The sequence below is a fragment of the Balaenoptera musculus genome, chromosome X (genome assembly GCF_009873245.2).
Source record: "Balaenoptera musculus isolate JJ_BM4_2016_0621 chromosome X, mBalMus1.pri.v3, whole genome shotgun sequence".
Lineage (NCBI taxonomy): Eukaryota > Metazoa > Chordata > Mammalia > Artiodactyla > Balaenopteridae > Balaenoptera > Balaenoptera musculus.
In genome coordinates, this window is record NC_045806.1 from 123854969 (window position 1) to 123882395 (window position 27427).

Below are 27427 nucleotides of genomic sequence, written 5' to 3' on the forward strand. Positions count from 1 at the left end.
GACTGGAAGTTCTGTTTTAGTTCTAAACTTGCTGTCATAAAAGAAAATAACAAAGTATGTGTTGGTGTCCTTTGCCAAAAGCAGCCTCACCACATCAAAGCCCGACAAGTCTATTTATTTGGTCTCTTCTGAGATGAAAAGGGTGAGTAGAAATTCTCCCACTCTGCTTCACACTGGTTGCATGAGGTCCCCACTACTGGCACCAGCCAAATGATGGTATAATTCAGGAGAGAGACACCCCCTCAAGTCACATCACCTTTCCTATGCAAAGCAGAAAGGGAAGTCATTCAAGTTCATATGAGTCACTCTTCTTGAGGATCTATGGGGAAATCAGTTTCATTGCAGAGCTGAGATGGAAGTAGCCGTGAATGCCGTGGTTTCTAAATGAAGATGTAGCATATGGAGAACACAGAGTGGAATTTATAGCTCATAATTATAGACGATACGGGATAGAGTCCATCTTGCTGGTGTTTGCAGCAGTCCACATCAAAGCTTTGCCAAATTGCCGTGACCTCCTTGCCATTTTCCCAGTGATTGAATCTTGCATACCGCTTCAATCCATATTCATTGATTTTTGTTGCTCAAATGGAAGCTTATTGGTGGATCTGTTGGGCTGACCTCTTAGAATAAAAGCCTTGATGTCACATGGAAAGTGCAGCTTGGGACTTCCCTGGTGGCTCAGTGGTTGGGAGTCCGCCTGCCAATGCAGGGGACACGGGTTCGAGCCCTGGTCCAGGACGATCCCACATGCCGCGGAGCAGCTAAGCCTGTGCACCACAACTACTGAGCCTGCACTCTAGAGCCCGCGAGCCACAACTACTGAGCCCGTGCGCCACAACTACTGAAGTCCGCACGCCTAGAGCCCGTGCTCTGCAACAAGAGAAGCCACTGCAATGAGAAGCCCGCGCATCGCAACGAAGAGTAGCCCCCGCTCGCCACAACTAGAGGGAGCCCGAGTGCAGCAACGAAGACCCAATGCAGCCAAAAATAAATAAGTTAATTAATTAATTTTTTAAAAAAAGGAAAGTGCAGCTTATGTGTCCTCCCCTGCTGCTCTACCTGAAAAGTGTACAAAGCATTCAGCTGGTGCCCTCTTCACAGTTCTGTTTCTTCCCAGATAATTTAAGATTCTCCAACCCTGAGACACCTAAGGTTTCATTTTTTTCTAGTGATTGTGTTTGATTTTTTTTTAATGAATTCTAGTCATCGGTTTACCTTTCAGTGCCACTTTGAGTAATGTTGAGGGTTTGTTTTTTTTTTATGGTAGTCTTGAGACTTACACTTTTCAATTTATCCAGAGAACTGCTAGATTCTGGAAGGAAGAGAAGTTGGGACCTTGAACATAGACATTTATTAGTAACTACTAATGCTATGGCTAGAGAATTCTTTAGAGAGAGGGACCTTACAGCAGCCAGGCCAAAAAGCTTCATAATTTTCCTATTTAAATGAAGAACTCTATTACCACAAATCATTCTTCCGTTTCTACTTTCTTCTCTCCCCTTTCTGTCTTGTATTATGTTTTCTCTTTCTTTTTCCTCTATGCCTGCCTTCCCGCTCTTATCCATTGCCTCAGAATCTCCCCTTCTCTTTTCCTTTCCTTTTCCTCCAGGACTGAAACTCAGCCTGATTCTCATCACACTGTCTATAGCACAAAGGCAAAGATAACTGAAGGCTGGACTAGAGGTGTGGGGCTTCCAACTAGTTTCTTGCATTTGGTTATTATTTTGAGCACTAAACAGCCATTCAATCAACCTCACGTTCCACATCCCAGCCAGATGTTGGCTTCTTTCATGGAGGGTCATGAGAAATGTTTATAACAAAAGCACTGCCAAACTCCCTACTTTAGTAGACTGAACAAATGATGTTATAATGTTTTTATGTATTCTCAGTTAAATTGCACCTCATTTGAATGTAACAGTATTGGAGAAAGAATGACTAAGTAGACCAAATTGTCATGTTTCCGGCGGTATTGCCACGTGCTCAGTTTATGAGATGAATGCCAAGATGATTAGGGATTTTCCTTGTATTCCAGAACATACAAATGGTATCCAACATCTCCTCCATGGAAGCTTTGGGTCTGTTTTTCATAAGCTTCCCACTCTGTTCATATACAATACTGTATCTTAAATATAAACCTATCATCAGGTTTAGCAAATCAATACCATAAGAGTATGAAATGGTCCCCAGCACTCTCCACAAGGGCATTTCACAGTAAAAGCAATTGAAAAAGAAGCGGCAATGGAATATCTTATGAGATAGCCATTTAGATCACAAAAGGGCCATAAAAGTCACAAGCAGTTTGTGTGAAGCAAGGATCATAATATAACCATACAGGACTTGCTGGGAAGAAAGAGGAAAATTGCAAACCTAATTTGTGGTTATAGGCTTTTCTGTCAATTCTGTTGGGATTTAAAACTTGTAAAAGGTAGAAACTTCTGCCAGCTTACATTATGGAGAGAGAGTGTGTAACTATAATCATAGCAGCCAGACAAACACCACTTATTTGAAGCCAATAAAGTCTTTATTAACTTCAAAGCAATTAGTGCTCCTTGGGTTCATTTAGCCCCAGAATGGGAAGTTGCCACCCAAGATCATTTGTTAGGAACAAATTTGGGAGTCATCCCAGGATGTTTCATTTACATCTTTCAAAAAAGGGGATAATGTTTTAGTTCTAAACTTGCTATGTCATAAAAGAAGATAACAAAGTATGTGTTGGTGTCCTTTGCCAAAAGCAGCGAAACAGCAAAACAGTTTTGCAAATGATGGATGAGTAGTTGTGAAATAGAGTAGATGAAAGTGTGGGCCTGCCTTTGGGAGCCCATAGAGACTCCAAGATTGCAAGACGGCGTGCAGAGGCAGGCCGTGCTGGTATTTCCTACTGTCAGATGGCCGGCCTTGTCCATTGTGTTGAGCTCTGCAGACCCAGCTCGCCTTCTGAAAGCAATTGCAGCAATAATTGCTGTCTATACTCAGCGCCCGTTGAGCATGGCACATTCTATATGCATCATCTCTCGTTAGTTCAGCAACTGTGCAAGGCCTTGTCCTCTTCCTGCAGATGAGGAAACTGAGGTTTAGAAGGTTAATTAATAGTAGTTGAGACTCCAACCCAGACTTGCTTGGGTTCCCCACTTGGAATCTTGCCCGGACGCTTAATTAATTAATTAATCTCTCCAAACAATAAAGAAAACTAATTAGATTACAATTGCATGTCTTTTAGCATGAATCTTTATGATTCACTGTCAATTACAAGCTAAGGCATCGCCAGTTTACCCGGGTCTTTATTTTCATCTGAGCAATAAAAGTAGTTTCTGGTATCCCTTCATTTAAGCTTTCTCTTTAAAGAACAGCACTCCGTTAAGGAAGATACATGAGATGAAATTCCATCTTACTGTACTCAATCAGATTTCTTCAAACAAATATAAAGCAATGCTGCATCTTTTAATAGAATTTTAAAAAACTGACATCCTATAATTATCTTTAGGTTACAGTGTGGCCAAGTCAAGAGTCCTAGTATTTTCGTACCACTTGTGATTCACTGAAGTACTTCATTCAAATGGCAAAGCAGATTCCCCGGGCGCGCTTGTCACCTGTCTCTATCTAAAGTAGCCTTTCTGAGACCAGACAGAAATGTCTGTTTCTGTGTTTTGTAGAGTCCCCGGTCATCCTGATCCCATGACTGAAGGGTGCTCTCTGCGGACAGCTCGCTAGTCTGCACTTGACTGCAGGCCCGTCCCGGATCCAGGGCCCAGTGGGTGTTATCCCCTTTCCTCGCCTACAAAACCAAAGATGAAAAGAGACCCAGATTCATAGGTAGTCCGGAAGCATTCTGGAAGTTCCCAGCCGGGGCTCACAGCCAGCTTCTGGCAGGCCCTACCAAATGGGTCAAGCCCAAGTGCGTGAAGTGGGTAGGCGTCCCCTTCCTGGACCACTGAAAGGCACAAAGCCAGCACATCTTGCCTGGGTGTGCCACCCAGCACGACAGCCCCCATCAGAGCTCTGCCACGAGAAGCCAGGTGCCAGGCAGACCCGGGCCGCCCCTCACACTGCTGCGTACTAGCTCTGTGGCCTTGAACTAGTCTAGTTTCCTTCAGGGCCATCAGTGTCTTCATTGGTAAAAGGGGGTAATAATCTCTGCACTGGCTCCCTCACAAGGTTACTTCAAGGAGGAAGAGATAATATTCTTTGTCCAAATGCTGTGTAAACTCTAAGAAGCTGTAAACTAACATGAGATTATTCTCATCATACGTTGGCCAGAGGGGTGGATAAAACATCAGGCCTCAACATGTCCTGGCCTCCAAGAGACATTAGAGAGGGTTCTCTGAATCTCCTGGAAACCTCTCACCTTGAACCACACCAGCGACTCTCGGCAACGGGGGAACAAAAGCAAAAGTGGAGGTCCTGGTGGAGATGGGAGTCATGCAGGGCACTTGCCATTTCTGTGCTGGAAAGGAGCTACTCAGGGGCTGGGGGGAGAGCTCTGTGCCCCTGAGCCAGCCTGGACCATTGTGACCTGTGTGGAGCCCACTGTCCTGGCATTCCTTCCCCAGCTGGAAACTGGTTCGCCTCAAGTAGCCAGGGCCAATCTGTACCACGCCTGCAAGTCACCCGATGTGTCCTCCATCCCCATTCGCCCCTGGCGTTGTAACCTGCAAATTTCAATTGCATTGGTCCCAACCCACATACATACGTCACAGATAAAGCAAGGACCCTTTGAGGCCTCTGGCTAGTGGAACTGGAGAAATGCCTGGCATCTCATGAATCACTTACCTGCGACTGATGGGGGTTTAAATAACCCAGTGCTTCCACTTCCCCGGCCACTAAGGCAGCGCTGTTTCGGCAGCTGCTGCCGGCTGACTTCAGATGGGGACTCTAGGGATGGAGTGAAATTTTTGCAAACTGCAAGTGCCTCTGAGTAATGGGTTTCATTCATTTCCTCAAAGACTACATGCATTTTCCAAGTGGTTGTGCTAATATGAGAATTTGAAAATTCATAAGCAAGCCATGGTTGTGATTTGCATTCTCAACACTGAGTTATTTCACAGTCCGTGCCTATTGCAGTGCATTGATGTTTTAAACAATAATCTCTGCTTCTTAGAGTAAAAAGGAAAAAAATGTGAAGGTTTTAATTGCCATCATAACCCATTTATCAGAGTGGTACAGTTATAAATAGTACTTCTCCAATTAATTGGTGGCCTTAGTCATTAGAGAAACACAAATCACACCACGCTAGCATCTTCTAATTTCCATGTCTCACGCCACTGTTATCATCTATAAATGACCAATTTTGTTGAAATAAATTTGTTAACATGACTCAGAAAGATGAAGGTAAATTATCTTATTTTCCCTTGTGCTTGTTAAGAAGAAGGCTGAAATGCATCTTTTTATCCTGCTCCAAGTACTATATCATACTCAGAGTGGAGGTGGGGTTCTCTTTCTGAAAGTGCATTAGAGAGTCGAGTCTTTGCACTGGCTGAGCGCCCGAGGACTAGCTCAGAACACTATTATGGGAAGGATCCACTTCAAAAGGAAAGGAGAGGCGATCACAGTGTGTTCACCCTTAAAGCCAATCATTCGTGTCATTCATTTGCTATTTATGTGCCAGTGGGGCTTTATTTCTGTCTTCTTTGCTGCTATTGCTGCTATGGCTGATGTCAGCAAACACGACTCGGGCCAGTGTCAGCCTCAGTATGGCAAGTATGTAATAGACACCACTGGAAACCAAGAGACTAGCAGTCTCCCACCAAATCTGCCCCCCACCCTTCCCCTCTCTGGGCCCCAGTTTATTCTGCTGTCAATCCGGAGGAACGGATGACACATTCTCCAAGTGCAACTCTCGAAACTTCCATGTGCACGCTATGAGTTTGGATTTTCTTCTGAGGAAGAATCCCATGGGACTGAAGGTAGCGTAGTTCGAGATTGAGTATGGCCTGGGGCCACTTCATCTCCTGAGAATTTTCCAGCTGCGTGATCTTAGGCAAGCTTACTCAAGTTACCTGAGCTTCAGTGTCTTGGAAGCTGGATCCACCTGCATACCCTCTGAGGAACCTTCCATGCCCACCCTGCAGCATCAAACTCATACATTCCCTCCCTCCAGTTGGGTTCAACTGGGTCCCATCTCTTCAGAGAATTACTGTGAGGATTACGGTAACCGTGTCAAGTACTCAGCCCCTGGCACAGAGTAGTTGCTCAATAAGCAGGCACTCTTATTCCCATGATCTGTTGTTAGTGTTTTCCTTTGTCAGTCATTGAATCCACCAGCCTTACCTAATTCACAAAACACACACTTACATTGATTCGCATTCATTCATGCATTCGTGCATCAAATATTTATGGAACACCTTCTGTTTTGTTTCCTGCTAGAGATATAGCAGGAAACAAAACAATCCAAAGCTCTGCCCTAGTGGAGTTTATATTCTGTTGGGTGGAGACAGACAAGAAATAACATCAATATACCATGATAAAATATGTTGGAAGGTGATACGTGCTATAAAGAGAAATCAGGGGAGAGTGCTCTCGAGGGGGATGGAGTAGAGTCGCCGGTTTAAATAGAGTGGTCAGGGAATGCCTCGGTGAGAGCTGGCATCTGAACAAAGATCTAAAGGAAACAAGAAAATGCACCCCACAGAGATTTGGGGGAAAGAGGACTAGCACATGCAAAGGTCCTGAGACAGGAGGGTATCTGGTGTGGCTAGAAACAGTAAAGAAGATAGTTCAGTTGAAGCAGGGTAAATGAGAAAGAGAATGGTAGAAGAGGAGGTCAGAGTGTTCCCTGGGAATCATTGTACAAGAGCTGGTAGACCACTGGAAAGACTTTGGCTTTGAGTCTGACTTGGGAGCCACTGGAGGATTTTGAGTTGAGGAGAGACTTGATCTGATTTATGTCATAACAGGATCACCCTGTGGCTATTGAGAAGTGACTGTGGAAGTCAGGGATGGAAGCAGAGGGAACTTTCTGTAAGGAGACTATTGCCATAACCTAGGTGAGAATGGTGGTGGCTTGGACCAGAGTAGTAGTGGTGAGGGTGGTGAAGAGTGGATGGATTTGGAGATATATTTTGAAGGGAGAACAGATAAGATTTGCTGATGGGTTGATTGAATGGAGCTATGAAAAAAATATACAAGTCAAGAATGATTCCAAGATTTTTAGCCTGTGATTCCAATATGTTTAGCCTGAGCACTTACAAAAAATGCTATTGCTATTAACTTTATAATTCAGTATAATCATTAGCAACAGCGTGATAACAATGGACCATATGGAAATATCTGAATAATTTTTCTAATACACGGACTGGGAGAATGTTAGTTGCTTATTATCTTTCTAATGCCAATATTAAAGGGGAAATGTCCAAAAGAAATAAGGACGTTTCTCCTAAGCCAGAGGCTCTCCAATTTGGATGTACATCAGAATTACCTTTGAAGCTTGTTAAGAAATCTACGGAATCAGATTCTCTGCTTTAAGCACATACACGCATATACAACTACACACACCGTGTTGTCACTGCTATGTTTTTATACCACTGAGTCGTCAGTCAAATGCCTGGTTTGTGGCTGATAATAACCAGCTTTCAAAATAAGATAGCTGGTTGTTTTAAATAAAATATTGTCCCCTCTCTGGGTTGTCTGTACTCATCAGCTCCTGTCTACCACCAAAGCAAAATGGCCCCAGCTGATCCTATCAAGATGGGGCCTTGGGACGTTGTTTGACTCACTCATGTGACCTTCAGCTCACTGAACATACATACTGCTGATTGGCCTCAGTTCCTCTTCTGACAATTCAGAGAGAGGTGGATTCGCATTCCCAAGATCCTCTACAGCTATATGATTCTGTGATACTATGATTCTGCTCTGTTATTACGAAATTGTTATTTTAGAAGGCCCTTTGCCTCTTAGAACTGGGTATTTACAAAACCAGAAATCTAAATGATGGTGGTGGACATTTTACTTAAATTACATATTGGAATTAACCCCAAGTCAATTCAATATAGTGTAGTAGCAAAAGATCACAGCCTTTAGAATCAGAAAGACCTTCATTCCATTATTGGAGCAAGTTGCTTCACCTCTCTAAGCCTCACTTTTCTCACCTGTAAAATGAAGATAATAACAGTGTATACACCATAGAGCTATTGTGAGGATTAAGTGAGATTTCATGAAAAGTGGTTGGCAAGGGACCTGGAGCACAGTATGTGCTTAATAAATAGTCATCGTCACCACCCCCGTCATCATCTTCATCATTGCTACTCGTAAACATTATGCCTTTTCAACTGTCGTTAGAGAAGGCTGCAGATAATTTTATGAAAGCATATATTTAAAGAATTTAGTACTTGCTCTCCAATAGATCTGTCTGAAAGTACACATATGGATGGGAGATTGGCTAAAATAGAGCAAAACTTTTCAAACTGTGTTTCAGCCAAACAGAAAAACAGCGAAAAAGTGGGATTGTTTCCTCCTAGCCACTTACTGGCTATGAGACCTCAGACAAGTCACGGCACATATTAAGAACTGGATAAAATGAAATATTATGAGTATTATCATTATTACACATAATGTGGGTGGTAATAGTGGCAAAAGGAGATTTTGGTAGTAAAAGAATGTTGGACAAAAGAAGATGTGCACGCATCAGATCCTAACAACATGTGTAGATCTTGCACTCAGGCACCAAATTCGGAGGAGAGAGGAACCTCACCTATTCTGAAACTAGATTTATTTGAGGCTTTCTCTTCATAAGCTGCGGATTGCTGATAGGCTAACAATGAACTTCATTTTTTTCTCATTTGAAATTATATGTATATTAGGAATCTGTGTGTTTTTATACAGTTCTAAGCCCATTTTCAGGGGTGATGCCGTTGGTGATCTCTGTTCTCAGGGACAAGTTAAGGGTCACCTCATCCCGGACCTTTCCGCAGCTCACTCAGCAGACCCCCCAACTCTGATCTTCAGTCGCAGGCCAATTCGCCTCCCCCTAGAGGCTGGAAAGGAGAGGAGGACTTGGAGTAAGCACAGCGTCCCATGTCCCTGCCATGTAATCAGAAGCTTGCCTGCAGTTTGAGTATTTCACTATAATTGCCATGTTTTCAATACGAATGATAAAAAGGGAGATATAAAGGCAAATATCAAGGCCTCTGGCTGACAAAGGCAGATTTCAGAGAGAAATGTGAAAATAGCAACTTACTTCAGCAATAAAGGGAGTATATTTTATACTCCAGGTTTTTTTTTTTTCTCGTTTTGTAAAATCATGACTTTCTAGTAAATGACATCCCAGAAGATATTTATCAAAGCGGGAAAGCTGTGGAGAGGAGCACCTCGCATTCGCTTTAATATTTCGCCTTTTCTTTTGACATTTTCTTGCCAAGAGATCTAATTCTATTAAATATGTACATTTTTTTTTGGCTGGAAGTCTTCTTCATGTATCTTTCAGATAAATCTTAAAAGTACATAAGGTCTGGAGGGCAGCTTTCTTGAAGTGCAAATGAGACACACAGTAGAATATTGTCTATGAGGGTTTCCAAATTATTTATATTCCTGCAGAGCTTTCTGTTGCACTTTCTGTGATAATGATAAGGGAAAAGGTAAGGTTCCAAAGTCCTTCTGTGACCCACTGTCAAACCACGTTAGGCATATTTCATATCTGGCATGCAGGAACTTACTTTGGCTGATCGCTACCTTGATTGGCTTTATTAAGCATGGTCATGACTGAAACCTCGCCTGATGGACAAGGTAGATAGAAGTCATGGCTTTGCAAATGGACATGGGTTGCCTACTCTGCTTCACCATTGGACTTCTCTAGGACCTTGGAGTGTGTTTGCTAAAGTGGAAGAATTATCTTCCAGATTCTATAAACACTGTGGGTGAATTGGGATGTCTCCTAGTAGAGCTTTCGAGCCTAAAACCTTGCATCCATAATTTCTTCTCTTGGTTTTATTTTTCATTCCCTCCATCTTCAACTATTTCCTGCATGTATGTGAAATCAAACTCCCAGCGTAAGGACTCGCGAAAATGGGATTTTTTGAGCAAATGTGTATTTATTAATGTTCACAACACTGGAATTACAACAGAAATGAGAAAAGAGTCTACAGTGAATTAAGACTGTTGAATTTGTTCTTCTGCTGTGCTGGTTTCCCCCACCCCCTACTTCTCCATTCCCTCCCCTTTCTAAGGCAGCCGTGGAAAAGAGGCCATGTACAGGATGCTGATGACGAGCCTGGGGGAACAGGAACCATTCTGGAACTTTCTGTTCATTCCCCTGCAGGCCTGCAACAGTCTGGATGAGGAGGCCCTATTTGGGGTTTCCTGATCTTTAAGTTTATGTCTTTCACCCAATTTGGGACATTCCAACATGGGATTTTAGAATGTCACCTTTTATGGTAGTCACTGTGGGTGGAGTGCCAGTTGGAGATAAGCGTAATCTAGATTTGTTTTCTGCTGTACTACCGCTTTGTTACTATGTATTTTCTAGGAGTTATCTTTACATCAGGTAAGACCTCAGTGAAACGAGAAAATGCCAAGTCGTTAAATAATTAAAGTTAGTCATAGCACCGAGAAGCTACTGCAGGGCTGGAATATTCAGGTTGGCGTGTGACGTCACTCAGAAGCTCAGGACCGCAGTGCGGGCTCCATCGTCCTCAGGTGAGCCAACTCAACTGATGGCTGCTGGCCTTTGCATTCTGAAAGCAGGAAACAAGTCTCTGTGATTATAAGGTTCTCTGCTTTCAGATGACCCATCTGAAGACAATGAGAAGGAGAGTAGATCTTAAATGTTCTCAGCACACACACACACACACACACACACACACACACACACATTGTAATTCTCTCAGGTGATGAAGTGATGGAGGTGTTAACTAACCTTAGTGTGGTCATCATTTCACAATATATACATATACCAAATCACCATGTTATACACCTCGAACTTACAGTGTTATATGTCACTTATATCTCAATAAAGCTGAAAAAAAAGACAAGAAGACTGGACATTAGAAAGACACATGTGAGAACCCAGAAGAAGGGCAAAAGAAAGGAAAGAAAGGGAAAAAAATCTCCTGGTCCTAAACGCAAATAAACCATATCCCCCGTCCACCTGAGATACTTGGTTTGTCAAAGCTCTTCCACGAGAAGAGATGGTTCTTCGTTTCTCTCTGTCTGCGTTGTACAGTTCTGTGTCTTCTCTTGTCATTGGATAATTACCATAGCTTGACTCAACTCATTTTCCTATCACTGAAGACAAGGATGTGTTGAAGTTACTGCACGATGGAGGGGATGGTGAGAAGGAAGGGAGTGCACAAAATCTGTTGCTTTTGCAAAATTGTCATCGAAAGGATAGCCAGAACATAAATGATACTGTTTTGGCTTCAAAAGGGTAAGCAGGTGTCTTCGAAGTCCCAAATGAGCTGTGTACAAGCTTGTACAAACAAGTGCAGAATCAGGCCTGTTTGTTATTCACACAAACAGAGTTGAAACCATCTGAATTCCACAGTTCCCAGAATTCAGATGGTGCACAATGGTCCATAATGAGCAGCACCTGTGCTTACCTCAATTACCAGACAGTTCTGAACAACGGCAGAAAGGGCTTACTAGAATTTTTTTTTCAATAATAGATTTAGTTATGTCTTTCATAATTGGATTCAAAAGCTCAAAATTTCATTTTGCAACTTGTTCATAAAATGTGTATGAAAAGTCTGGCATTTATTCAAAGGAAATAGTCTATGAAGGAAAAATTGCAAAACAGCCAACCGCTGGTAACTAAAGCAGCCAAATTATAGTCCAAGCACTTGGCAAATACACCATCTTTTTATTATTTCAGTAATTGAATTTCTGTTAAAGCGTGGAGCATAATTTAACATGAGGAATGTATTTATAATACAATAGTGTTTCAGTAATAAATGCATTATTATTGTCACTTTTAATGGAGTCTTATGTATTCCCTCTGAGACTGTGCGGCAGACTTGAAGACAGCCACTGCACCAGTGCTGTTTGTAGACAATTGAATTAATTGGAGACAGGGTCATTAACTCGACCTGAATACCTCTGATTGCTTCTGTAAATAAGGTTAGAGAGCAAATGGCTAATCTTCGTTGTCATTATAGATTCCTCTTACACTTTCACACTGCCTTGTATATTAAGATCATTTTGCTAAGCAGCTTTTCAGACTCTCCTCATATTTACAGTATTATCTTGCGTGGCACATAACCATAATTGTATCAGACTTATATTACATTCTCCATATCTTTATAAAACATGATACTCGTAAAGAACCTATGTTGAAGCACAACTCATAAAAACCATCAGACCAATAAATGAATAAACCACAGTGTATAAACCATCATATTAAAGGAAAGTAAAATCACAGAGCAAAAGTGGCTTTGGTCTCCTCTTGCAGATCCGTATACAATTTGGAAACACGATTAACACAGGATGGGCTCCCAAAGATGCAATCTCTAAAGAAAAAGCACAGCAAAGGAAGCATTGATTAAAATCTCTTCATGTTTCAGTTGACGCCATGCCCTTTCTTGCCCTTCTCTAATGGCATTTATAACATGCAAATTACAGGAGGTTGGATTCTTTCTGCCTGCTCATTCTAGATTGGAGTTAACTGAGAACTATTTGAAATATAAATCTTAAAAACTTTTAAATATTTGACTTGTTCTTTTGCATATCAGTATCCTGTTATAGGCAGACAAGATATTTAGAGGGGATTGGGGGAAAATTCTCCCATTCTAATGACTCAAATAATTAAAAAACATGTACTGGAAACATTTCTATAAGTGAACTTCGTCACGTCCCTTTGTAATACAATTCAGAAATAAAGGACCATTAAAAATGGACAGTATTATGAATATTGAGTCTTCTACAAGTAAGATGCCAGAAAGAGAGGAGGAGGAGGAGGAGGAGGGGAAAGAAGAAAGAGGAAAAAAAAGTAATGCTATGCTTTGTTATTTTTCCTGATAGGATTTTTTTAAATTACTGAAAATATCAAAGATGTCATCAATACTAGATCTGTACTGGTTCATTTATACTGCTAGAAGAGTAGGTTGGTTCTACATAAACCATAGCTCCAAACCAGGAATTTATCATTGTCCTGTGACCAACTGGAAGCCTATCAGTTTTTTCCCCAGCTTCACTGAGCTATGATGGACAAATAAAAATTGTACACGTTTAAGGTGCACAATGTGATGTTTGAATATACACGTACATTGTGAAATGATTAGCACAATCAAGCTAACAAACACATCTGTCACCTCATGTAATTACCCTTTTTTTGCTGTGAAAACGCTTGCGATCTGCTCTCTTGGCAAATTCCAAGTATACAATACAGTATTATGAACTAGAGTCACCATGCTACACAGTAGGTCTCCAGAACTTATTCATCTTGTAACTGAAGGTTTGTACCTTTTGACCAATTTTTCCCCCACCTCCCAGCCCCTGGAAACTACCATGCTACGCTCTGTTACTATGAATCGGATTTTTTTTCTTTAGATTCCACGTATAAGTGAGAATATGTAGTATTTTTGTTTGTGTCTGGTTTATTTCACTTGGATAATATCCTCCAGGTTCATCCATGTTATTGCAAGTGGCAGGCTTTCCTTCTTTTTTAAGGCTGCATAATATTTCTTTCCTATAGATAGATAGATAGATAGACAGATAAATAGGTAGATAGACAGATACCACATTTTCTTTAACCATTCATCTGTCAATGACCACTTCAGCTGTTTCCATATACTGGAAGCATATCAATTTTCATGAGTTTCATGGCTAACTGAAAGAGAGTTGACATTTACCTTGAATATTTAATGAGTCACGTTCAACAGATAGAAAAATAACCACCATTTGAGTTCTTTTAGACTTTTTGCCTTTATACATTCTTATTTCTGCAACTAACTTTCGCGTATATGATGAGAACTTGAGTAACATTTGACTCTCATACATGTAAATGTACATTTGTGTGTGCTGTCAAAACATGGCTAGAACCCAAATGAGCGTTAATGTAAACATTGACCAACAACAATATCTTCTTTATTCAATGACTTAATGTTCAGTGTGTACCACTGAAGTCAACATTTCTGTTCTTAGCCAGCTAGTAGCAACATTATTTTTAAAATTTAAAATCAATATTGTGCACCTCATTTGAGGAATGGTACTTCTCTCAATAGTGTTTTACTTCTTAGGCAACCATCTTAATTGATGCTGAAATTATTTTACTTCTCGGTATTAGCCATCTTGGATTTTAGCCAATAGATGCGTCTACTCAGTCACATGCCCATGCACACATACACTCACAGGCATGTACACGCACTCACACATGGACACACGCGTTCTCTATCATTCAAATACCTTGAATTTAGGCGTAGTTGTCTGAAATACGTAGTGAAATATAATTGTACTCAAAGAGAACATTGTTAGCGTGTAACCTTTCTGGAAAATACTTCCCCACCAATTTTTTGCCCAAGTTTCCAACCGGCAGAGTAATGTACCTCGGTCTTGTCATTATGAAGCTAGAGTAGTGTAGGCTGGTGGAAAGTGCATGGGAATTTGAGACCTTGATAACATCAGGCTAGCAAACACATCTCACTAACAGTACACGTCTCATGTGGTTTGCAAGTGAGCGTATTTTTCTTGTTTGGGACATTTAAAATCCCCGCCCCACCCACAAGTTGTGAATGCCTTTCTTCACCATAATTCCTAAGATGTACATTTGTTTGGGCTTAGCTGATGGGCACCCTGTATAACTGTGACTTGCTATTGACATACTCTCAGGATAGGCAGATTCCCAGGTTTTCACATGACCACAAATGTAATTTGCTTAACTTCGGAAGGTATTTTTAATTGTCTGTTTGTTTAATCCTTTTTATTCAAAATTCTGCCTTCTTTGGAATTTCTAAATGTCCCAAATTCCTCTGCATGACAAATTCCTCCACATGACAGATTCCTCTTAATGACAAAACCAAACACCCCGACCTTGTTATTACTTGCCTGTTTGTCATTATCACAGATCCTGCAAGTTCTTGGAGAAGTGCCTAGGTTTGTTTCCATTTCTTTCTAGATCAGCTTTTAAGCGGCTCTGTGTTCGTTTGTAATACGGGATTGCCATTCTTGTTGCTACTGATCTAGATTCGAGTGTAAGCCCTGCCGTTCCACGTACAGGAGTCAATGTTGAATGAGGCTGGCTGTACTTAGCTATCTTATTACTGGTGGCCATGATCAGCCTTTTCCTCTTGACGTCAAAAGCATGTTGGGCTCAAGATCAAAGGAGCTCCCCAAGTATGAGGAAAGTGTGGTCCCCTCTTCTTCTCTCATTTACACTTGACCTCCTTTCATTTAGCCTTGATGAGAAGGGAGACTGTTAGCTGGAAGGCAAGATTTTCAGGCAGATAACATTACAGGATTAAAGATCCAGTATTTCCTTTGCTGTCATTCAAAATAACAGGCGTAGGAAATTCTGTTTAAAATAGCTGGGCTTTTGACTTAGAGGGCTTCTGTATAGAAGACTTAAGATGTCAGCTTTAAATATGACATTGATAGTCTTAGGCAAAGAATGGGAGTGAATTCTTGTAGAATCTGTCTTTTTTTGCCTTGCCTGTTTATTAATGGTCTTTGTGATTTATTGTAAATGCTGGGGAGGATTTTCAGGCCCACTTATCATGGGAAGGGAACACCTTCTTGTTCTTAATGTGAGTGTGTCGTAATTAGCAATGCATGTGGGCTAGGAGATTTAGTTCTGTCTTTTGTGAAAGTCCTTCAACCTCAAATTTAATCCCAAATTGATTGAATACTTTCTCTTCCATGAGGAAATTAATTATGCCACTAGAAAAATCATCAACTAGAAAGGGAGTTAATATCAGGCACAGTGTAGACCGGGCTGGTTAATGTATCAAAATGATATGACGAGGGTAGCTCATGTTTCACACAAATCGAAATAATGGAATCATCATTTTAATTAAAAATGGGAAAGTCTGTGTATAGATGGCATTCATTTTCAGTAAGAGCCACACCATTTATTTCTTACGTTCGTGCATGTACATTGCACCCTGTGACCCATGGACAGCTGTTGCTCAAGATACCAATTACATTAAAACTGTCCTTCCAAATATGTTACGTTTTGTCAGTAGAACTGAAGCTGAAGAAAGAGTCAGGCACTGTGACGGGCCAACAGCCATCCAACCAGTTGAAAGGTTACAAATCCATCATCAGACAACCTATTTGCTTAATTATGTTCATCAAATGAACGTCTGACTCGGGATGTTTTGGGGTTGGGTAGGCTGGCCCAAGTAGGACTTCTGTTGAGAGTCGGCAGTACATAGACATTTCATAGTTAAGTATTGTTCTTTACCAGGTGACCTTGTTTGTGCTGATTTTCTGTTCATTGTGAGGCCATTTGGAGTGTGTTTTCATAATAAGAAGATTATATACAAGTTAGCGTGCCAGCGATACAGAAAGTGACGGTACAGTCTGGCCCCTGCCATCAGGGAACTTACAGTGTAGGTGAGCAGGCAGGAGGTTAGCACAGTGTCATAATTCGAGAATAATGAAGTGATAAACTGTGATGAAGTTAGTGAAAAGAAATCAGAACAGGGAAGTAGTATCTGGGAGAATTTAAAGTCATGGAGAAGACCTCAGGTTATTGGAATTTGAGCTTAAAAGATAAAGATTTAAGGAAGCAGAAGAGAAGGAAAAAGTGTCATTCTAGACTGAAAAAAACAGGGTAAGCAAAGGCATGGGAAGAGAGGGAAATAAAGACTGGCCCTAAAGTAGAGGGGTAATGGAAAAAGATCTCTGAAAATCCTGTAGAAAAAAACTGCATCTCTCCGTGAGGAAGTCATGGTAAATTCTGAAACCAAGAGATCTCGTGCCGTATATGGTCACTGGGGCCAAGTACAAAATAACTCAAGGCTTCTAGTCTAATACGGAGCGAGACCGAGGAAAGTAAGAACATCTGATTTGCAACAGGGAGTGGGCAGGACAGGGGCTGTTGGTAGCAATTAAGAAAGCAGTTTCACGAAATTGGGTCATTTGTAGAGACCTGGATGGATCTAGAGACTGTCATACAGAGTGAAGGAAGTCAGAGAGAGAAAAACAAATATCGTATGTTAACGTATATATGTGGAACCTAGAGAAATGGTACACATGAACCGGTTTGCAGGGCAGAAATAGAGACACAGATGTAGAGAACAAACGTATGGACACCAAGGGGGGAAAGCGGCGGGGGCGGGGGGGCGTGGTGCTGTGATGAATTGGGAGATTGGGATTGACATGTGTACACTGATGGGGATAAAATGGATGACTAATAAGAAAAATAAATAAATCATAATAAAAAAAGCTGAATTAGAATGGATTAACGGTAGAAAAGAATAAGTTGGGGTTGGGACCGTATGAGGTCCAAGTCAGAAGGAAGCAGGTACTATGAGGGAAGAAGAGCTATAAGGTAGAGAAAAAATAATAGAAGGAATAAGTGTGTTGGTGATGTCAGGCACCAACACATGCAGAATAGCCGAGTCACATTTCTGGAGCACAAGAGTGGTCCCTCCTGCTGCCGTTGGTCCCAGGTCTGGTTTGCACGCAACCCCAGTTCCTGGAGGCCTGAATGTACAATGACTTCTGTTCTTGGTTTTTCTTATTGCACCACGTACCTCCTGACATTAAACTTCCCATTAGACAAAGTACCTGCAAGACACACACACACACACACACACACACACACACAAACATACACCACACACACAAAAAAAGAAAGCAGTTCCAGTAGGCCAAAGAGTTACAAAGCCTGATTACTGGGCCTATAGAAGTTTGTAGCGGTGAGGAAGTGAAACCATCCTGTGTTGACCACATCTTTAGGAAGTGTCACGGTGGAGGACAGTCAGCAACTGTTTCTTGATGGGGAACCTGCAGCCTGGTCTCACCCAGAAGGGCTGTCTGAGCAGCTTCCGCCCCTCATGGCTCTGTGTTAACGTTACTGCCTCTTCCTCGTGTTAGGGTTAGACGCTGCGGTTTTGCAAGGTGCAATTTTTGCCATTCACTTAGGTATTCTAATGCTTTTATTTATATTTCAGGCATAATTATGAAGGCACATTCAGTAAGGAAACTGTATAGGTTTTAGTTTAGAAATTGTGTATATGACTTGAAATGCCATTCACTGGATGCCCAGGAATTTTATTTTGCAGGTATTACTTTTATAACTTAAAAGCTTTTCATTGAAAAGCACACCTATCAATATTCATAAATATAGGAAGTACCATTGGAGGAACCATAAGAAACTGATAACAGTGGAAAACTTTGGAAAATTGGGTGACGTGACAGTAGAGGGGCAGAAGGTGTACTTTTCATTGTATCCCTTGCTGTAGCTTTTGAATTCAGTACCATGTTTATTACCTGTTTAAAGACAAATACAATATTTGAAGAAACACAGTGACGTGAAACATAAAGGACATTTAAATTTCCCCTATTTCATCTTTACAAACTACTACTCTGTGTGGAAAGAGTTATCAGCTGTAAACTGGAAATCTTTTCCTCTAGCCTCCGTGAGTTTTGTCATTCTCAGGAGTCAAATGCAACAGGCTTTTCTTAGCCTAAGGGGCGGATTGCCTTCAGTGTTTTGAACACTGAATTCTTGCAATACGTCTCATTAGGTCACGTGAAGAAAACATTTGGGATTAATTCTGTGTTCCTGTTGCTTTTTGGTATGATTACAGGGTGGATTTTGTAGTGGATCCTGGATTCTTTTCCTTTCCTCAAGCTAGACTTGCAGTTTAAGAAAGCGTCCCAGTAGCCTGGTGAAACCCACCACCACTCACTCTGCCTCAGAGCCCAGCCACGTGTCATGGCTAAGAGGTCCTGGAGCATCATGGGTAAAGTGGGAGGATACCCGTTCCCATCTCTCCCCCGACCCCCGCCCAGTGTTCTTGTAGCAATCACGTGAGGTCGTGGGAGTGAAAATACTGGAACATTATCAAGTGCTCTGCACTTAAAAAGTATTTGGTCTTGTTGCTCCAATGATGACGATCTCCTATTGGAACCATAGTCAGTGGGTGCACCCGGGGACAATTCTCCTAGAGATCTTACAGAGAAGACCTCTATATGGCTTTACTCTAGGGTGTCTTAAGCGCACCAAACATTGTACAGAGTGTGTGTGTGGTTGATAAAGCCTCTGGCCTTAGAAGCTCACCCTCCAAATCAAGTGTCTCTGATACATCAGGTAACAAATCAGACATGAAGGGGAGCAGACATTACTGATAAGGAGATTGGCGTTGGGAGACAGCAAAGAAGAAATGTAGTCTAGGGAGAGATTGGACGAGGGGTGCCCACTTTTCCAGTCGAGAGGCAGCTCTGAGCATGATGGGTGACAGAAAGAGGTCCTCAAGCAAGGGCAAAGGCAGAGGCTTGTGCTGACGGCTCTGAGCCTATCAGCAGCCTGTTTTGTACTCTCCTAGGGAACTCAGGCTGCCCATGGCTGGGGCTCTCCTGACGGGGAGCTGGGCCCCATCTCCAGTCCAGTCCTATAGACACAATGGCAAGATTCCTGCAGGGGAGCAGCCCGTGGGTTTAAGTCACCCAGTCAAAGTCATCCACTGCTCCCCCTAGGATCTGTGACTGATGGAATTCTTTATGGGAACGCTTTGACCTTGTTATGGATTCCTGACATCTGGCCCTCTCTGGGTTCCTTATGAATGTGAGCTGCCAACCGTTCATTCTCTGCTTTGCTGGAGATGGGGTCACGGGAGTCGGAGTTCTGTCCACTTGCTCACCTTCATTCTCCCCCTTGCCCCCATTTTCAAAAGTAGACTTTAAAGGCAAAACGGACAAAAATACTTGGCTGTATACAATTTTTTTCACCTGTTTACCTGTTTGTTGAAACAGTTCTGACCGATAGCGGAAAAGTCACTGTGGCTTTTAATTATTTCCCGAAAAAATTTGAATACCGGTTTATTCTCCCTAATGCAAATTGTGATGTTCTCAAGACATAAATGGCCCATTAGCCACCATTGACCAGCCTTGCTGGCAACACGCTGGCACCCTCCGTAGCGCCACCTCACTTCATACTGCAGTGAGGCAGGATCCAGACGCCTTGGTTTTTTCCATTCCTTTGAACCTGCATGTTGAAGTTTGCCCCCTAGTATCCTTAAAACTATTTTTCAACTTGCTGTTGTTTGGTGCTAAGTCTCGGTATTCTCAGCTGTAAAATGGGAGTATTAAGAGTGCCTGACTTACGGGACTATTGTGAGGATTAAAAAAGAAGATTCAGGGAAGGTGCTGAACCTGGTTCCTGGCGCACCTCGCATGCTGCATCTCTATTAGCCATTATGAATCATGCTCAGGGTCCCAGCCGTGACCATGGATGCAGTCTAATACCACCCTGACCCTTGGCGGTGATAGTGGCAAGCTGCCTGAGACCCTCGTGGTGATCCATGGGGCACATTTGGAGGAAAGAATTATGCATTTAGTCAACTACCAGTGCAGGCAGGTAGCCTCAGGAAAGTTGTAAGCTGAAGCTGGTGCTTATCACAAGGAATCGGATAAAACCTCTTCAGGAATAATTGCCCAAAGGAAGCTTCAACTTGACCAGGTTAGATTCAAAATGACATAAGGCAGTCAACTTTCTTTGTTGCTAAAGGAATACAGAATAATTATGGAAAAATAAAATCCACAGTTGATCTCAAAACTGTGTTTTCGGCATTAGTTTCCAGTTCACCAACTTATTTTTTTTCCCCCCAGCAGTTTGTATCTGAATAGCCTCTGTAGCCTTGGTCCTCTCAGTGTGGTTCACTGACTGGGAGCATCTGTAGCGCCTGGGAATGCAGAACTCAGGACCCATTCCAGGCCTACCTAATTAGAATCTGCATGTTCCAAAGATCTCCAGGTGATTCGTAAGCACATTAAAGTTGAGAAGTACTGGTTAACAGAGTTCTCTCACCTCAATTTATTGACTCAGTCCTCTTAAAGCCTATGTGATGTATTACCCCATTTTACAGATGAGGAAACTGAAAACCTTCCGTTAAGTGCTTAGCCTAAGGTCACACAAAAATAAAGTATCCAAGCATGCTCCTCTCACTGTACTAAAACTACCTCTTTAAAATCAGTAGGGGAAATGTAGCTGTTTAGATATGTGAAATAGACTGAAAATGGGAGAAAGGGCACAGGCAGGAAAAGATGACAAGGGCCTGGGTCTGGTCAGTCCACCAAAAGGGTAGCCAAGCTGTGATGGATTGTGAGTCAAATGTAACTCTGAAAAGCCATTGCCAAAATCACTCAACATTATGGCCTCAGAAAAGAAGTAAGATGCCACGTAAGTTAAGATAAATAGAACTAACTGCTGGTGATCCAAAAATGTGAGAAGCCATTCATTTCGAGTTTTCATGAAAGTTCCAAATGGTCAACTTGCAGCTTCTTGGGAAGATATAACCTCTTTGATTGCCCATTGCTGTGGCAGTAATCTACTAGAGCCTTCCTGACACCAAGCTCTGGCTCCCAGAGACCCTGGGATGACACTGGGGCCACCTAGATGATCCAGAACCATCTCCCCATCTCAAGATCCTGAATTTATTCATATCTGCAAAACTCGTTTTTCCACATGAGGTACCATATTCACAGGTTCCAGGGATTACGATTTGGACATCTTTGGGGGAGTCATTATTTCACCAACCACATATCTCTTCAGTCATTCAGGGCTTTAAACTATGTCATATACGGTAACTTGCCCATTAAACTATGTCATATACGGTAACTTGCCCATGAAGATGAACGTGAGTGGATAGGTGTGCATCTCCTTCTTATGCTTTGCAAATAAATTGAGCAGACTCCATTTCAAACACCAGAATCAGACAAAAGGACAAAATCCCAGTGTACACACACATTGGACAAAGATTATCTCCTCGGAGCCATGCCAGGGTGTAGCCCGAATTACAAGTGGATGGCTATTCACCATCTGCTCGTCAGTGGCACCAGTGCATGAACACAGAACATACTTGATTCTGAGCTGCTTGTGATAATATTGGGCTATGCAGTCTTTTATTTTCAAACTGTGCTCAGGGGCCATCCCAGGGTGGAGGAAAAGCTGCTGGGGACTTCCTCCCCTACATTCTGCCCCATCCCTTGTTTCCACCAGAGCAACTGTGTTTTTATCTGTCTTATGTATTATGCTTCTGCCTACACTTTCTATTGGACAGTGGGGCTAAATGGGTTTTCTGGGGGAGGGTTGGGGTAGATTTCAAAACTACTGACTCAGACCGAAATGGATTCGTCCCATCCCCGGGCTGGAATAGGCTCAGGGCTCAGAGTGTTTGCCTCTAGGGGCCTAGTATGGTGAGGCACATAGATTGTTCCAGTTTTGGAGCCCAGAGTTCAGAGAGGAAAAGGAGGAAGAGAGGAAAGATCAGCTATAAATGTTGATTCCTTTGCCCCAGGGCCATCCCTTTACAACTTAATGATGGAATCAAGTATAGAAGCATTTCAGATTATCTGGTAGACAGACATTTGATCTCTATAAAACCGGAAAAGGGTCATGTTGATGAAATTCGTACAAGTCTCAACCAAAGACGAGGGTTTAACAACATCCTTGATAGACTCCCCCATCAAGCATCTCATGCTACGTCTCTTTGGCAAGGTCTGGGCCTTGTGAAATATGCTGCCAAGATCAATACCCTGGGGACTTGCTTGTCGAATCCTTCCCATATATGTTTCCCACTACAAAGTCATTACCCCTTCTGGAACCTTTCCTTTCTGATGCCCACACAGCTTGATTGAGCAGAATGGCCAATTCATCATCCCTGTTTATCTCCTGAGAGAGGAATTTACAGTTAAATTAGGATTCGAGTCAGATAGCACTGATGCAGATGTTTGGTTTTCCGGAGACCGTTAATCTGAATTAGTGAAAAGTCTGATTTATGAAGTAGCTGTACAGAAAGGCAGCTGTAATCCTCTGAGGTTCATACAAGAGCTCTGTGACTGTGTTGCCAAGAATAGGTCATTTCAGACCTGCCTTAAGGAGAAGATTGGATTGGGCAAAGGTCTCCTCACACATTTTCTCTAAGGTCCAAACCATCTCCCTTAAAATCCCCTATGCACTTTCATTTCATGAGGATCATAATCTTTGAGTTGGAAGACACCTTAAAGATCATCCAACTCCTCTGTGGATCAATAATAGGAATCTTTATTGCCGGCTGTCTGGTCACCTAAGGGTATCAAGCTCACTGGCCTACAAAGCAGTGGCTTCTTTCTGTGGCCAGCTGTAGATTTTTAAGTCTTCTCTGATGTTGAAGTGAGATCTTTCCTGGCTAGATCTCTAGTTCATTGGTCCTAATTTTACCTTGGAAGACTCTCAGAACTAGCCCACTCCCTTTCCCATAGGACAGACCTTCCGGTTTTTGAAGACTGTCATCACATGAACCGCCCTCCTCCCTGCCCCAGAGTCTCCTCTAGGCAAAGTAGTCCCAGTTCTTTCATATGGCTTCTGGACTGTCTATCTAATGGTGTCACATACATATTGAGCCCTTGACTGCACAAGAGGCCTGGTCAGTATAAGCATAGAGAGACTGTCAGGTCTAGAGATGAAGGTGCCTGAACTACCTCTTAAAACCCATCTTTTGGGGCTTCCCTGGTGGCGCAGTGGTTGGGAGTCTGCCTGCCAATGCAGGGGACACGGGTTCGAGCCCTGGTCTGGGAGGATCCCACGTGCCGCGGAGCAACTGGGCCCGTGAGCCGCACCTGCTGAGCCTGCGCGTCTGGAGCCTGTGCTCCGCAACGGGAGAGGCCCGCGCACCGCGATGAAGAGTGGCCCCCGCTCGCCACAACTGGAGAAAGCCCTCGCACAGAAACGAAGCCCTAACACAGCCAAAAATAAATATAAATAAATAAATAAATAAAACCCATCTTTTACATGATTACTCCCATTCTTGAAGTAATAGAATCACAGACAGAAATAGGATTCTGTGGAACTGACCTATACTTCCAACGAGAATCCAATCTCTGTCCCAGCTAAAAGCACTGGCGTTTATGCAACCTTAACCAAGCCAAGAAGACAACTGCAGAATTTATATGGGGAGGGAGCTCCACAAACTGTGTGGAATCACATAATTATTTCACAGGTAGAAAACATCTTTCAAAAATGGGAATATTTGAAATTAAATATAGAAAAGTTTGACAGTCAAAACCATCATAATAATACTTTTGTGCATATTATGTAAATATAATTAAGCAATTAATTTTAATTTTGGTTTATGTATATGGCAATGGAGCATTTAAGAACTTAAATTTTACCATTAAAAAAAAAACACACAAAAAAACCCCATCTTTTCCCCCTAGTACTCTCAAGCTTCCACACTAGGGCCAATGCTGTCTGCAGAAGGCATCTTAAAGACCTCCCAAACTTCTCTCCCACTGGCCTGCCCTTTGATCCCCTTCTCTAGCCCTGGATTTCCCCACTAGGGTCATTGACTTGCTAAGGCAGCTTCTTTGCCCTCAGTCTGGCCCGTGACCATGAAGACCTACTAAATGGGATTAGGATTAAAATGAGGCTTCGCTCCACTCAGTACAGACTGCTCACCCCGATGAACACAGTGGCAAAATCTGATCTTTGAAAAGGTTGAGCAGTTCACTTTGAAGTTGTTCACAAACGTGGGTCCTTTGAGAAGTTTTATTACATTCGGGGTGAAGTCACAGAGTACACTTGTAATATTTACAGACTATGGAGTAGGTAGTGTAATATATTAAATGTTAATGATTTTTAGTATCACCTATTATCTTTGTTGTAACCACTAGCATTCTTTTTAAAAGGAATTTATTAAAATATGAAAGTAAATGGTGCATGGGAAATAATTCTAATGCAGTTGGGGAACGAAGAATGTGGAAATTGCACATTCGTCCTTCATCTCCTAGGCGGAATCAAGTATTGCGTGGGCTAGCATCCCTCATAGCCACTTTAATATACATTTGAAAAATAAACTAGCGACATATGAAAATAAATGTAGCAGAAGTGGGAATTTAACTAGCTGAACAGCTAACGGGTTTCCCTCCCACCAATGCTGGCTCTTCCCTGTTTCCAACTGTTCAACTGCTCGGAGAAAGCAATTCTTTCTCATAAAGATGTTGAAGTCCTTCACCCCCCGTCTGAGTTCTCATGGTGTCCTCTTTGAATTCAAGTCCACCGTCCCGCTCATCCCCAAGTATTTCTGTCCATCAGTGTGAGCATGAAAAGCTGATGTACCTCTCCCTGTTCTTTCTATACTTGTTTCCCCTAAGTGGTCATTGTCAGCGTTGACTGGCCGTGGGATCCTTCCCGAGAACACAGCAATAGGTTTAGCTGTAGGAAGACTTAGGGAAAATTATTTCAGTTCTCATTTCACTGGATCTCAGTCAAGGTTACGCTTAGGTTTCAAATCATCTTTATTTCGTATCTGCGTCTATACATCGATATTTACTTATATTTACAGTCAATTTTTTATATGTGGGTTCTGTCCACATCTACAATCTCTTAATCACAATTCTGAAATTCAAAAAGTTTTGAGAACTTTTATTTTCAGACAGACTCATTTGATGACAAAACCTGACCTAAACTGATGTGCACGTATTAATTTCAAGTCTTGATTTATTTTTCTCACTGTGACTGTTAACTGCAATAATATTAATGAGTTTTATTAAAGGGTGCTTCCCAGATCCCACTGGGGGTATTATAGATATGATATAGCTACCATATTACTTTTTTAATTTAAAAAAATGTGAATATCAAAATTCATCTCCCTTCCAAAGGCTTTGGATAAGGAACACCTGTATACAAACACATACACACACAAACCAGAAATTAATGTATAGATAGGAAAGAAAAGTAGGAAACAGCCTTTTCACGTGAAAATCATAAACATGGGAGTACAAGTTAGATCTTAACTCTCAATCCACCAGGCCATAGTCTGAGTATTGCTGCTGCTGTGTGCTGTATCTGAAACTTTACTTGGGGGGAATTGAGGCCAAGCAAGCATAGCCTCTGGATTAGTTGCACTTAAAGCTGTTCCCTCCGTCTTTATTTAGTAACCAAAGACAAAAACAATTGATTAGATTTAGAGGGTACTTTGCATAAATATGCAAGGGTACTTTATGCATAAATACTAAAAAGGAATGCAGGGAAAGAGGCACTCTGAGCTGTATGTAGATCCCTGGCTCCACTGTCTCTCTCTCTCTCACACACACACACTTTCCCAGGGGATACAGTCCCCTATTTCTTCTGCCTCCCCTAATCTCTTGGTGTATTTGGCAGACGAATGTACTTGCAGATAGCATTTACTTAGCAGATAGCATTTTTAAATGAGCTTCGGCTATATGAAAGAAAAGAGCTACCTGGGAGCTTAAAGGGGCCGTCTTCAGGGACACGAGGCACACGTAATGCAAAGGCTCTACGCATTGGATGGTGACGGACGAGACACCCATGCTGGTTTGAAAGGGATCCTATGCCTGTCCGTGATTGAACTCTCCAAAGAGGGGCCTGGGCTGATGAGACACAGACGGACAAGACTCCCCATTTTGGAGTGAAAGCAGAGCAAAACTAGTCCAAAGAGACGATGAACAGAAGGACAGAAGGGCTATGACACACCCCAGAGTGCCACGAGGCAGCTGAGGTTGATTTGTTACGGGGCACAGAGGGCAAGCGATTAGTAAGGAAGAGTGTGGATTATCAATAAAGACAGAGCGGCAAGAGGTGTCAGTGTCCCAGTGCTTTGCTTGGTCAGCTTTACAGATTTAAAATCAGTCATTAGAGATGGTTGGTCCTTTATGATCATACCTCCTGGTAAGAGTTTTAAGAAGGGTTTACAGAAATTCTGCTGGAGGAGGCCGAGAAGTGCATCCTGTCATCCCCTAATTCACATGGTCAGCTCTGCTCACCTTGGGGCCGGGCGCTGGACACCTGGCCGCGAATATCTTTACACAGCCCTGCCCGTTGAGGGACCTGAGAGGCCACGGTCCCAGTCTCACTTCTCTGTCTACTGATAGCTATGAGGCTGAGGCAAGCCCTCCCACTTCTGTGAACCTCGGTCTCCCATGATGAAAGCGAGGATTCAACTCGCCCCTTCTTGCTGAGAGGACAATACTGTGCATATGGCTAAGATCAGAGCCCCTTGACAGACCTGTGGGTCACTCACGGGGCCTCCTGAGCCTCACGTTTCCCACCTGTGAAATGGGATGGCAAGCTCCACTCACCTGCCCCCCACAAATCATCAGCCTTTATGCTGACCTGGGCTCTTTTCCAGCTGGTCTGAGACCGAGTGGTGTCATTTTCCTTTCAGTCCGCTCCTGGCCATGCCGCAGCCCACACCCGCAGCGCCAGCCAGCGGGGGATCCGGCAGCTCCAGTGACTCTGAGAGCAGCTCAGAGTCAGACTCAGACACTGAAAGCAGCACCACTGACAGTGAAGCCAATGAGGCGCCGCGCGTGGCCACGCCAGAGGTGGGTGATGGGCCGG

At 42.5% G+C, this 27427-nt stretch overlaps 1 protein-coding gene across 2 annotated transcripts in view; it reads left to right on the top strand.

Annotated features, from left to right (window-relative positions):
- The window catches only part of AFF2 (AF4/FMR2 family member 2), a 487741-nt gene that overhangs the window by 420500 nt on the left and 39814 nt on the right, over positions 1 to 27427 (top strand). For both annotated transcript variants that reach the window (XM_036840574.1, XM_036840575.1), the window contains one exon: positions 27252 to 27411. In XM_036840574.1, the coding sequence (XP_036696469.1) occupies positions 27252 to 27411 (160 nt within the window). The remainder of the gene's footprint in view (positions 1 to 27251; positions 27412 to 27427) is intronic.